Below are 13,865 nucleotides of genomic sequence, written 5' to 3'. Positions count from 1 at the left end.
CAATTCCAGCCGTCCATATTTCATGGAACCTGAAAAATGAAGACGAACGTGTACACTCCGAAGACCATGTCCCTCTTCACTCCAAAATCATCGGTGCCAGCTTTTCAATATTCAATTCTTCACCCAACCATCACAAACTACTTCTTTCACTCCTCATTAATTTCCCACAAATCTTTGTCTCCGCCCCTCCAAATTTCTTCGGAGTTTGGAGTTCTAAAACTTCAGAAACCTCACTTTTAGAAAAGTACTTTCCGACGTTTGGAATAAATTTGTCCATCTAATATAATTAGGAGGTTACATTATTTACATTTTGTTTCTGAAGAGGTGTATTTGGGAAATCAATTTTCAGGATATCTCGATAGTCTTGGAGATGCTATTGAGCTGGGCCTTGTGAAGGCTGTTGGTGTTTCCAACTACAGCGGTATAATTCTATCTTTTATCTATTTATTGTTGGTTAAAGTTAGCAGTTCAAATCATGGAAAAAATTTCTATCATAGATGCTCCTAACCAGAACATGACGTATAAAGTTCGTTATTTCAGAAAAGTGATTGCGTGAGGCACACGCAAAACTTCAAAAGAGAGGTATCCCACTAGCATCAAATCAAGTGAATTACAGCCTCATATACAGGGCACCAGAAGAGAATGGAGTGAAGTCTACCTGTGATGAACTTGGGATCACTTTGATTGCCTATTCGCCTATTGCTCAAGGTGAAGTTGGAACCTTGTGTTTTCTTACCATATTCTCATCATCATTCGATATGTTAGCTTAAGAGATATAATGTCTTCTTATTTTACAGTATTTAAGACCCCTCCGTGCGATCTTAAACATTGCCAAGTTAGGACTTGGGAGAAAGCATACTTGCTCACTTTTCTCAGTCAGCCTTTTAATGTGAAATTTCGAATTTTCGAGCATTCCTTGTCAGGCAGTTCTTAACTTCAACTTTATGATCTTATTTATTTTATGTTTCATGATAGTTATGGACTTTAGTTGTGCACATAAAGACTCACCTTTCAGGCTATCACCTTCCAACTATATGCCTAAATGAAACAGTGAAGAAAATAAAATTATGTACATCTTGTGCATTCATGTGCTTTATCTTTTCAGCATCTTGCTTGTATTTTTCTTTTGTTGAATTCAACTACCACTAGGTGGTTGGCGAATGGCGATCTTGCATGGTAAAGCTTTAATGTGAATTCAACTGCCGTTCGATAGTTGGCGAATGGCTGTAATACCTTACAAAAAATTCCAAACATCTGGTTTTCGGGTAAAATATTTAGTTTTTAACAAAACAAAGGGGATGTAGTTATTCTAAAACATAAAAAAAAAAATTCTGGATTCTTGATAAAAAGATGTCTGTTTGGATCTTATGTTATTACTTGAATCTCTGCACAACCCTGCTTACAACGATTACGACCTTTAATTTCAGATCTTACTAGATTGGTTACCACAGCAGTCAAAGTTTGTCTGTCTAATCTAGGGGTGAAAGAGATTGAGAAGATTGACATTCTACTATTAATGCATATGCAGGTGCTCTTACAAGAAAGTGTACACCTGAAAATCCCCCAACTGGCCTTCGAAGACAGATTTATACTCCTGAATTTCTTTCAAAGGTAAATCATAGTCAATATTTTGAAAGCCCACTACACATTAAGTTCCAAATTGTTTTGCTCAAATATTGCTGTTATCTGCAGCTCCAATCTCTGCTGAACCGGATCAAGGAATTAGGAGAAAAGTACAGTAAAACAAACACACATGTTTGTTGATGCTCTTTTAACTTTAAATAGCTTTTATCTTTTCCATGTTAGAAGTCCTAAAGTTTTCATTTATGTGGAAGCATGGCTGAAAATATCCCCAAAAGTACAGTATTTTAGTAGTTAATCCATTTTGGACCCTTTACGAGTATGAAACGCTTCATAGATACCGTTGCAACTTCCAGTTCATGCTGAAAGAAACTCTTTGTTTCACCGTCTTTTATACATGTAGTCCAACTCTTGGTAGTTTCATGTTTTCCGTATAAGATCATTAAACTACATACTGATGTATCAGGCAAGAATTCTGGAATGTAGAAATAGGTGTTGGGGTATTAAAATGTGTAAATATAGTTTGTTCTCTTTGCTGGGTTTTAATGCGAGTCAGGTTACTGTTAATAGGTAGTCCTAAACTGGTTGATAGCCCAGGACAACGTTGTGCCAATCCCAGGAGCCAAAAACGCAGAACAGGCTGTAGAATTCGCAGGTGCACTTAGATGGCGGCTCAACAGTGAAGAAGTAGCCGAATTGCGCAATTTGGCTACAGAGATAAAACCTGTTACTGGTTTCCCTGTTGAAAAATTATAAATTCTTACATGAGCATTGGGCTGTAAATTCTTCTATACAAAAATATGTACACACTTCACATCTAATGCAAATTTGACATATCTAATTTAAGAGTGATTGCAGGCTGACCATTGATGTAGCAAATTTGACATATTTCAAATCTATAGCCACACTGTAACTAGTAAGCTCAGTCACACACTGCCATTGCGGTCTTAGAACAAGTTCATAAGTGTTTCTTCAGACGGAAACGGTCCGGTCGGAGAACTAACATCAAATTGGTGATAGTACTGTTTTCATTATCCTGTTTGTTAGTCTGACACTGCACCAAACACTTCACTAAGCTAGTCTAGTTTAGTCTAATTTAAGCCAGTCCAGCTTAGTCCCTGAAGCTAGTTCAGTCTAAGACAGTCCAATGCAACAAACACACGAGAATTCCTGCTCCACATAAAAGAGAAGAAAAAAAAATCATTTTTTTTTATAGAAAACATGTTAGGAAGAATGTATTTTTGTATCAGGATTGAATATCACATGATGTGGTGCATATGGCCGTCATTTGATGAGATAATATTATTAATTGATGAGGCATTTACACATAATTTGTCTAAGTATTATTGTTTTTTTTTACGAGGCTGGAAAAATAGGCAAAGATGCACACTTCGAAATTAAATAAAAATAATTTGGTGTTTATAAAATTGCAAAATTGATTTTAGTTAACATCTTTTAATACAAGCCATAGTCTATTTTATATCTTTCTAAGTTGCTGGCAAAAGATTCAAACTCAAAGACATGAGAAGAAGTACTTCCACTCTAACTAATATAATTTCTTTCATGTTTGCGAGTAGAGTTAAAATTAGATGGTGACATTGACTTTGAAGTTTTATGTACATTTTTCAATCATCTATATACAAGTGCAAGATCAATTAATTATGGAACTTTTTTTAATATTTGCTTTTTTAACATTTTGTTACAAAAGTGGGGGATGGATAGAAAAAGACATATCAAAAGGAAAAGGAAAAAAACAATTATACAATATATGACATCAAAGAGGGAAGGGATCATGGGATAGATTTAAAGCATGATTTGATAAAGTCCATAATATATAAAGAGGGCTACTAAATCTACATCATTGTCTTATTTTTCCACACACGTTATAATTTCACCCATCTTAAAAGGGTAAAAAATTAAAATGCTATTTCCCAACCCACTATTATTCCCAAAATAACCTTTAATATATACATACATATAAAATTATAAAATTGTCCCTTAAAAAAATATAACAAATAATATGTAAATGAAAACCACTAAGGTTTGCAAATTCATATGGAAATGACAGAGGTATCCAAATTCAAAAGAATTCGACAATGACAAATTCAAAAATACGATGGACAAATTCAAATGACCTACACACAAATTATTCTTCTACCTTTTCAATGGAAACATAATCTTCTACCTCTTCTGTAGAAATGTCATATTCCACCTGTTCAATGAAAAAGTCATCTTCTAAGTCCATTGATATTTTTTTTACTTTCTCTGAATGAAAGAAAATGAAAATATGAGTTAGGGTTTTAAGGTAAACAAATCGTCACCCACGCCCAACCTTTATTTTTTTTAAATTAAGCAAAATAAGATAATTAATGTCCTTATCGGTCTTTTTGCACATGAACAAACTTGTAATTAAAAAGAATTATTAAAAGATTGGTGGAAAAATAAAACATTAGGGTGGGAATAACACTACTCTATATAAATCATGAAACTTTGTTAGACCTTGACCAAAAAGTTGTTGGTACACGGACCCACAAGTTTGGTCTTTCTTTGACTCTAAGGGGTCTTGATGCTTAATTAGCTTACATTCACTGAATTAGTTACCCAATCTTCCACCTTGCTTACTCCTTAGTCAATTGACTCGACTGCTGGTGTTTTATATGGTTTCCTATTACATCATTTAGTCATTCGAATATATCTTCTATGACTTCAATGCTATTATTCGATTCTAGTTACTCATTTTTGTATTATATAATATTACGTAATATTAAAAATAAAAGAAAAAGTTGTAAAGAAAAATCAAACTTTTGGAGAAAATTGTAGTAATGGTTCCCAACTTTAATTCTATTGGAACAATAATCCCTTAACTAAAAATTCACAATCATTGATCTCTTAACTCATCAAAATGTACAATTATGGTCATTTTTGTCAACTCCATAAGAATTCCGTCAAAATGAATTATGTTGGAAGGACTGTTGCTACAATTGGGTTAAAATATAGGGACCATTTCTCCAATTGGTTAAAGTTGAAGGACCATTTCTCTAATTGAGTTAAAGTTGAGGGACTATTGCTATGATCTTTCTCATTTAGCTTTCCATACTTTTCTCCTTGATTCAGTCTTATGTGCATGACACGTGGCTCATTTTGATGTAAGTTTTAATGGAGTTGACGAAAATAACCATAATTGCACGTTTTGATGAGTTAAGAGACAATTTGTCACGAATTTTTAGTGGATGAACCATTATTCCAATTGGGTTAAAGTTGTTATACTATTGCTACAATTTCCTCAAACTTTCGTGATCTCGTAGGATGCTTTTGAACAAAAAAAAAATGATTAAACTAGGGTTTCAGTGTTTTATATATTAAAGTTATGTGCCGACTTAGTCTGTGTATTAGTACTCGAGTGAAAAATTAGGTCCCTTAACTATTTTTTCAGAAAAGTCCTTACACTAATTAAACTCTACTAATTATATCCCTAATATTATATTTGAAGCTATTTTATTCAAATTTTTTTGTCAATCTAAGTCACATGACTTGTATGTGATACACATTGAAAGGTAGATTGGTAATTTTTCATGAGTTTAAAGACTTATTTTCTTTAGCAAAAAAGAGTGTATAGAGTTAACTTTGGAGGGTAAATTAGAAATTAGATTTGCAAGCAATATGTTGGACTTGTAGGTTACCCTTTAAAATGTGTCATGTGACGTTGATGAAAAACTAGATAGAACAACTTTGAATATAATAGTAGGGATGAAAGTAGTAGTTCTTAATGAATTTACGGACTTATTTTAAGTAAACAAATAGTTTAGGAATCTAATTTTCACCCAGGTAATAATTTATGGACAAAATTGACAGTTCACCCGATATAAGATGCCAACAGAAAGAGCAAATGATGAATGGAATAGTTAATTTGGCAAATTAAGCACCTTAGTATTTGTTTTAAGTATCACGGGAGAGAGATCATAAGAGATCTGTGGTTGTTACCTTGTGAATAAACGTCTCACCCTACGTTTGTTGGTAGCTCATAATTAAGATTTATGTTGGAGATGATCGTTCATGAAAGCACGTCTTACAACCCATGAACGGTTTTAAATGGATATTAATATATCGGGCACATTAGTGTTTGAGAAATTAAGATTCAATTATGTTGACTCATAATTTGTAAAATGTGAGATTCTATCATGATACCGGCTCTATATATAGACACAAAATTGTGTAATATCGGTGTCATGCAAGTTTTATTTTTGTAAAAGAAAATAACAACTTATATAGAATTGATTTATCGCTACGTGTTGTTTCAATTCAATAATGCATGAGATGTTGAAGCAATAATAGAAATATGAAAATCACAAGAACTCCAATAATAATAATCATAAAGAAATTTACAACATCAATTATATATGAGATTAATATAAACAACTAGAGAGAAAGTTAGAAATACTAACAAACTTAGAGATTGAGACTTGCATAAATGCAATGTCCTAATGACAGAATTTCGTCTCTACTCTTGTGCTTGTAGTTCGGTTGGCATCTATCTCCTAGGATTCAACTATTTATAATCCGAAGTCAAAGCACTTCAATCTTCGGATTCTGGCAAACTTTATACGTACTTGGGAAACCCCTATTTCTCAAGAGTAAAAATTAACACTACTTTTCTATTCTTAATGATAATGGTTTCATGAGTTTATAAAGGACTCAAGTACTTCTTGTTAAAGAAATGTAACTTTTCATCTACAAGTATACATCATTTGACAAGAAAATTCACCTAAATAACATAACTGTTCTAAGAAATATGATTAATACTATTTTTCATTCAATTATTAAAATTATATATTACAATATTATATATTATAATATATAATTTCCAGTATGACATGTGTGCCTTTTGTAGTGTTTGGTTAGCAAGATTCAAACCATTTGTAAACACTACAAATGGTTTGAATCTTGTAAAATTATATATTACAATATTAGCTGAGCGTTAGCAAGATTCAAACCATTTGTAGTGTTTACAGTCAACACTGTATTGTCCATTTTTCATCTATACCCGAGGAGACAAGGACTTATGCAGCCATCCACTCACAGACTTTGGAACTATAATTAATCATTGTAAACTAAATACAACTGCAATTAGCTAGCTAGGAATCCAACTCTGTCAACTTCAACTTGCTATTTAATCTTATCTGCATGTTTTTCTCTAACATCGTGTGTGGAATTTTCAATAGGCCTGATTATATGAAAATGACTTATACATAATAAATTCACTATTATGTGATATTTTTTGCATAATAATAGATTATCATATACAAGTTTTTTTTTCAATATGACAACGCATTTTTGAATTGAAACGCCATCTAACGGCGAATTTGTCATACAAATTGCTCACGTGATAATATGTTGTTGCATTCCATGCAGGCTTCCAGGTAATTTACCGGGGGTGCTGACATGGCAGTTTACGTGGCAGAAAGGGGGAAGCTCAGTCAACATTACCGGGTAGTAGACCGCATTCTGTCTGTGCCTCTGTCTGTCCAAATCAGACAATTGATTTTCTTTTACTTTTCCTGATAAGCATGTGCATTTAATGCCGACTTCAACTTACTTTACGTACCGAAATTTTCTTCCCCCGCACTCTGCTTGCTAAACACGTGAATTCCCTATCACAGTGTGAACATATTACCTCATATCCCAAGCTACCTTTTCCCACTCGACTTCCGACTTGCCACTTCATTCACTTCACCATAACCAAAAGCTGGCACCTCCCCCTTGGCCACCACCTCCACCGGACATCATGTCGTTCCGGCAGAGACTCCGTCCGACGACGACAACCATCCTCCTCCCTCTGCTCTTCCTCTTCATCTCCCTGTTTTCTCCATCCACATCCGACGAGCTTCAACCGCTCTTAAACCTCAAGCAATACCTTGAAAACTCAAACCCAAGTCTTTTCACTTCTTGGGCACCACCCAATGGCGTCTGCAACTTCACCGGCATCGTCTGCGGCTCCGACGGCCTCGTCTCCCAAATCAACCTCTCGCAGCAAAACCTTTCTGGGTTTCTTCCACTGCACGCAATCTGCTCGCTTCCATCGTTAAAAAAGCTTTCTTTGGGATCCAATGGCTTGTACGGAAGCCTCACGGACGACCTGAAAAACTGCACGAGCTTGGAGCAGTTCGATTTGGGTAAAAATTCGTTTACTGGAAAAGTTCCTGACTTGTCTGCTTTAACAAAATTAACCCTCCTGAGTCTCAATGGCAGCAGATTTTCCGGGAAATTTCCGTGGAAATCCCTGGAGAACCTGACCAGGTTAACTTTCTTGAGCCTCGGCGACAACCCTTTTGATCAAACTTCATTTCCTGAAGAAACTGTGAGGCTTGATAAGCTTTACTGGCTGTACCTCTCCAATTGCAGCATCGCCGGAAAAATCCCAGATGGAATCGGAAACCTCACTCTGCTCGAAAACCTTGAGCTTTCGGACAACCAACTGTCCGGAGAGATTCCCCAGAGAATTTCAAATCTCAGGAAGCTATGGCAGCTCGAGCTTTACGGAAACTTTCTGACCGGAAAAATACCGGTTGGATTCGGCAACCTCACAAGCCTTGTCAATTTTGATGCCTCAACTAACAAGCTTGAAGGTGGCCTCTCTGAGCTGAGGTTCTTGACAAAGCTCGAGTCTCTGCATTTGTTCGAAAACCGATTAGAAGGCGAGGTTCCGGCGGAGTTTGGGGAGTTGAAGAACCTTTCCGAGCTCTCACTTTACAGGAACAAGCTCACCGGTGCTCTTCCTCAAAAGCTCGGTTCTGGGGCGGGATTGGCTTACATTGACGTGTCGGAGAACTATCTGACTGGTGCTATACCGCCCGGAATGTGTAACAATGGGAAAATGATCGATTTTCTCCTGCTGCAGAACAATTTCACAGGTGGAATTCCTGACAGCTATGCCAATTGTAAGTCTTTGGTTCGGATTCGTGTGAGTAAAAATTCGCTTTCGGGTTCAATCCCTGCTGGATTATGGAGCTTGCCAAATGTTGTTGTCATTGATCTTTCTATGAATCAGTTTGAAGGTCCTCTGGCACCAGAAATTGGTAAGGCAAACTCTCTGTCACTATTGCTTTTAGCGAATAATCGATTTTCGGGTGAATTGCCAGATGCTTTGTCTGAAGCGACCTCATTGATCACTATTCAGATGAGTGTGAACCAATTTAGTGGGAAAATTCCAGAAACAATTGGAAGTTTGAAGAAATTAAGCAGTCTTGATTTGGACCAAAATATGTTGTCTGGTACTATGCCGGAATCATTAGGCTCATGTTTCGGTATTTCTGAAATAAACCTTGCCCACAACTATATTTCTGGTGAAATCCCATCAAGTCTTGGATCATTGCATAATCTGAATTCCTTGAACTTATCTGGAAACCGGCTTTCCAACGAAATTCCTGCAACTTTGTCGTCCCTAAAGCTCAGCCTTCTTGATCTGACAAATAACCAGTTGATTGGTCGAATCCCCGAAGCATTGTCAATTCAGGCCTTCAATGAAAGCTTTGATGGAAATCCGGGTTTGTGCAGTCAGAACATGGAAAATGTGAGGTCTTGTCCTTTCAAGTCTGGCACTTCTAGCCGACCCCGGATATTCTTGTCCAGTTTCATTGCTTCAGTACTTGTCGTGCTTGTTTTGCTCGGTTTGTTCTTGCTCTTGAAGCTGAGGAGGAGCAATCTTGACCATCCATTGAAGAGCAATTCATGGACTATGAAGCCGTACCATGTGCTAAGCTTTACAGAGAAGGAAATCTTAGACTCGGTGAAAGCTGAGAACTTAATTGGCAAAGGAGGGTCAGGGAATGTATACAAAGTTGTATTGAGTGATGGGAAAGAACTCGCTGTAAAGCACATTTGGACCACTTCAGACTCAGATGACAGAAAAAGCTACCGAAGCAGTGCTTCCATCTTGAAGAAGTCTAAATCGGGGTCATCAGAGTATGACTCAGAAGTGGCTACACTGAGCTCTCTGAGGCATGTGAATGTGGTGAAGCTTTACTGCAGCATATCAAGTGAGGACAGTAATCTTCTGGTTTACGAGTACTTTCCTAACGGGAGCTTATATGATCAGCTGCACACAAGTAAGAAGATGAAGATGGGGTGGGAGGTGAGGTATGAGATTGCGGTGGGGGCTGCGAGGGGGTTGGAGTATCTTCACCATGGTAGCAGTCATAGACCTGTGATTCACAGGGATGTGAAGTCTAGTAATATTCTGCTGGATGGAGATTGGAAGCCAAGAATTGCTGATTTTGGTCTCGCAAAGATTATGCAGGCTGGTGTAGATTGCACTCAGGTCATTGCTGGGACACTTGGGTACATAGCTCCAGGTAATTATTGACATACAACCGATGTTTTACTTTGAACTAATCTAAATTGTAGGAAGGGAGATTCCAACTTGGGTGTTGCCAATGTAGCTACACCCACATCTTCACAAATAGTTTATTTCATGAATTAGAATGTAAAACTGTAACGGGCAATTTTAGTTGACACTGAAATCTGATAAAATCTAATTTTGTTTTGGTTGTTCAGAGTATGCATATACCTGCAAGATCAACGAGAAGAGTGATGTTTATAGCTTCGGGGTGGTGTTGATGGAGTTGGTCACCGGGAAGAAGCCTGTTGAGGCTGTGTTCGGAGAGAACAATGATATAGTGAGCTGGGTATACAGCAAAATGCAGTGCGATGATAGTGTGCTTGAATTGGTGGACACGAGCATTTCTGACGATCTCAAAGAAGATGCCATCAACGTTTTGAGCATCGCAGTCCGCTGCACTGCCAAGGTGCCGGTTCTAAGACCCTCCATGAGAATGGTGGTTCAAATGCTGGAAGAGGCAGAGCCTTATAAACTCACCTGCATAAGCACTGCAAAAGAAGCTGAAAAATAGCCACCAGATGGAACAGAACTACGACAGTTGATATACAAAAGTTAGTTCTAGCTGGGAGGTGAAATGTTGCAAGTCCAGTAGTTTGTGGCTTTTTTCTTAGAGGTATGGAAACATATAGCCCAAGGTGCCCCTCAAATAAACGCACAACAGAAGGGAAGGGGAATATAGATCAGAATACGCAATTCAAGAAGACAAGAGACTAGTTTTTTTTTTTTCTCTCTCCTCTTCTCTTTGCTGATAATTGCAGAGGAGAGGGGGTTACTCTGTAACATTTAGGATTGCAATAATGCAACATCTTTTATACAACATTAGACAATCATGGGATTGCAATAATGCAACATCTTTGTTGACTTCAAGATTTGTATCAAAGAAGAAAACCAAGGCTATGAATATGAAAAAAGGGCGTGACCACACGGCCATTTTCTCAGTTCGTTTTGGTCCAGCTCATATATACGGTATGCTTGGATCCGCGGCGAGCCGGCACGATTATTTGCCACTACAAGTCTACAACCGAATCATTTTGATTCAAACCTAAATATCTTTGGACTGGTTTTGATTCAAACATAAGTATCTTTGGACTGGTTTTGATTCAAACCTAGGTATCTTTGGACTGGTTTGATTCGTTTGATACACTCCGACCCTGATCTCTAGTGGACACCAAACCGGTCATCACACGGATGTGTGACGAAGCCATGATATGTATGAAAACATAACTAAAGTTATCAATTAATAAAATCTACCAAAAATTTGACAGAACATCACCTAAAGGGAGGAGCCTAAATTAAAACACCTGCAATTACCCACATTTATTTCAAGACATCCCCCAAAGCCACACCCTCCATTATTTGCCGGCTTTTTAGCCAAAATGGTCTCTGAGATTTGCTGAACTCCTCACTTTGTTCCTTGAGATTTGAAATCAATAGAAGTGGTCCCTGAGATTGTCTACCATCAATCATTTTGATCATTCGATGAAAAATTATGTCAAATAAGAATCAAAATGACAAACTTACCCTCAATATAATGAACAAAAGGCCGCAATGTTTGACAAAAATTGAGGGTATTTTTGTCATTTACCCTTATTTATGAAGATTTTTCTAGGAATGATCAAAATGATTGATTGTTGACAAACTCAATGATCAATTCTATCGATTTCAAATCTCAGGGACCAAAGTGAGGAGTTATGCAATTTCAGAGATCATTTTGGCTAAAAAACCTTATTTGCCAGAATGCAAGTTCTATTAATAAAGCTAAGTAGATAACTTATCAGAGCTTTGGGAAGATGCCTCCACATCGAATATACTCACTACACTTGCTATTAACTCCGATGACATAGCATAGACTATCATACACTAGTCATAGCTACTGTAAACTGATTAATAAAATCATGTCATTACTGAGTAGTCTCGAAATGACAAGATGAGAATATAACTGTATAATCATGTCATTATTGAGTAATCTCAACGTAATGACAAGCTGAGTATATATCATTCACATATAAGCTAGATATGATATACACATATAAGCTAGATATCATGTCAGTAGACAAACTGAGTATGTATATCATACACGTGTAAGCTGGATGTCATGTCTGTAGACAAGCTGAATATATCATACATGTTTAACTTGGATGTCATGTTTGTAGACAAGTAAATGTATATCACACACGTGTAAATTGAATACCATGTCCGTAGTACGTAAAGCTGAATAATATTACCATGCACGTGTAAGCTGAATACCATGTCCGTAGTATGAACAAGCTGAATAATATAACCACACATGTAAGCTGAATCCATGTCCATAGTATGATCAAGTTGAATAATATAACCATACTCGTATAAGCTGAATACCATGTCCATATTATGGACAAATGGACAAGCTATATAATATAACCACACACGTGTAAGCTAATGCATACGATCGTACATTAGAAAAATTCATAAAATCTATTTTTTCTTATAAACGTAATGAATTCAACGTTCATTCATTCCATAAACCAATACAGTTTATCTTATGGATTATATTTGAGCAAGAGTAATGCTAGAGAGACTAAATTTGTAAATTAAATTTTAGAAACTAAAAGACATGGAAGTTAATAATTGGTTTATTACGTAAGCGTTGATAAACGTGCTTATTCCTACTGGTGACACATCATTTAGTTTGCAAATTTAATCTCCCTAGCATTACTCTTTGAACAATCACGACTCACTTACTAGATAGTAACCCATGAATTACTCATGTCAAGTTGTCATAACATAAGTTTTGCAACTTAAAATAATCATTGAGATTAAGTAGTGCAAAGAGATACGCATTAGAGGGAGGTGGGAGGATTCACTCTTGTTATGCCGAAGGAAAGGCAGCTCGGAGATTAGCAGATGTTATGGAATCAACTCTCACTTGGCACAAGACACCGTACACTACACAGAAGAACACTAGATTGTATCTAACTGTCCTAGTGTCATCCATGGGTTGTGTCCTCGACTTGGAGCTTTCTTCACCAGTTCCCATGACCTCTTATTTTCCATCTTTTCCTCTCCTAGTGGCTTGGCTTGGTCTCGCTCCCTTCTTATAAGGTCCGTGGCCCCTTTACAGAAACTCTATCATTGTCAGCGAACTCCAAGGACTCGTGTATTCCTATCCTTGTGACATGTGTTTTTAACACTCCCATTGATATGTTCTTTCCGCTTTTACCCACGCGTTCATATTGAGGAACAATACGAGAATGTATTATGCTAAAAATTCATAAGTGTCACGACAAAATAGTCAATAAAAGTCAATACTTTCTCTCTAGAGATATTTTGGTAATTTCACACTTTCAGAGATTAAAATATTCTAAATTTAAGGACAGGTCATAACACGTTTTGTTATAAAATCGTTTTGTTCAAATTGAACTAAATTGTGTGTGTGCATCAATCGTTGATTGTTTTAAAGTGAAATTGAACCGAATTGACTTTTGCCTAACCCATATTGTTAGTGCAACGCAATAACAATATGTCAAAGAAAACATAACACATAAAGAGGCATGAAACCACTTTTTTTTTTTTTCCTTCTGAACAAACAATTTTATCTATACTAAGGGGAGGGGATGAGCTTAGCATCATAATAGACTAGCAATAATGTGGTTCGAATTCGTCTTTGGTGAGAATTGAACCTAAAACCTCACTTACAAATGAAGATAAATATCAACAGATGTAGTAGTAAGTGGCTAAAACTAAGAAGAATATCACTTATTAGGTGAATAACAATGCTCTTTTTTTCTTTTTTTATTTTTTTATTTTTTTAATTTGGATTCCCTTCTCCTAATTTTGTTTTTATTCTAATTCACCTCCACTAATTTTGTTTTTATTCTGATTCCCTTCCACTAACTTGGAATCCGAATTC

The 13,865-nt window shown here is 36.4% G+C and overlaps 1 protein-coding gene and 1 pseudogene across 1 annotated transcript; both read left to right on the top strand.

Annotated features, from left to right (window-relative positions):
• Positions 1–267: 267 nt before the first annotated feature.
• LOC103938190 lies at positions 268–2,427 on the top strand (annotated as a pseudogene).
• Positions 2,428–7,351: 4,924 nt separating this feature from the next.
• On the top strand, positions 7,352–10,914 carry LOC103938183 (receptor-like protein kinase 7). Its single transcript, XM_048573791.1, has 2 exons — positions 7,352–9,929; positions 10,132–10,914. Exons 1-2 carry the CDS (start codon positions 7,364–7,366, stop codon positions 10,485–10,487), a joined length of 2,922 nt encoding a protein of 973 aa, XP_048429748.1. The 5' UTR covers positions 7,352–7,363; the 3' UTR covers positions 10,488–10,914.
• The last annotated feature ends 2,951 nt before the right edge of the window (positions 10,915–13,865 follow it).

The sequence above is a fragment of a genome, unplaced genomic scaffold (genome assembly GCF_019419815.1).
Source record: "Pyrus x bretschneideri cultivar Hongxiangsu unplaced genomic scaffold, Pyrus_bretschneideri_v1 Contig7, whole genome shotgun sequence".
Lineage (NCBI taxonomy): Eukaryota > Viridiplantae > Streptophyta > Magnoliopsida > Rosales > Rosaceae > Pyrus > Pyrus x bretschneideri.
This window is presented reverse-complemented; position numbering and strand designations above follow the sequence as displayed.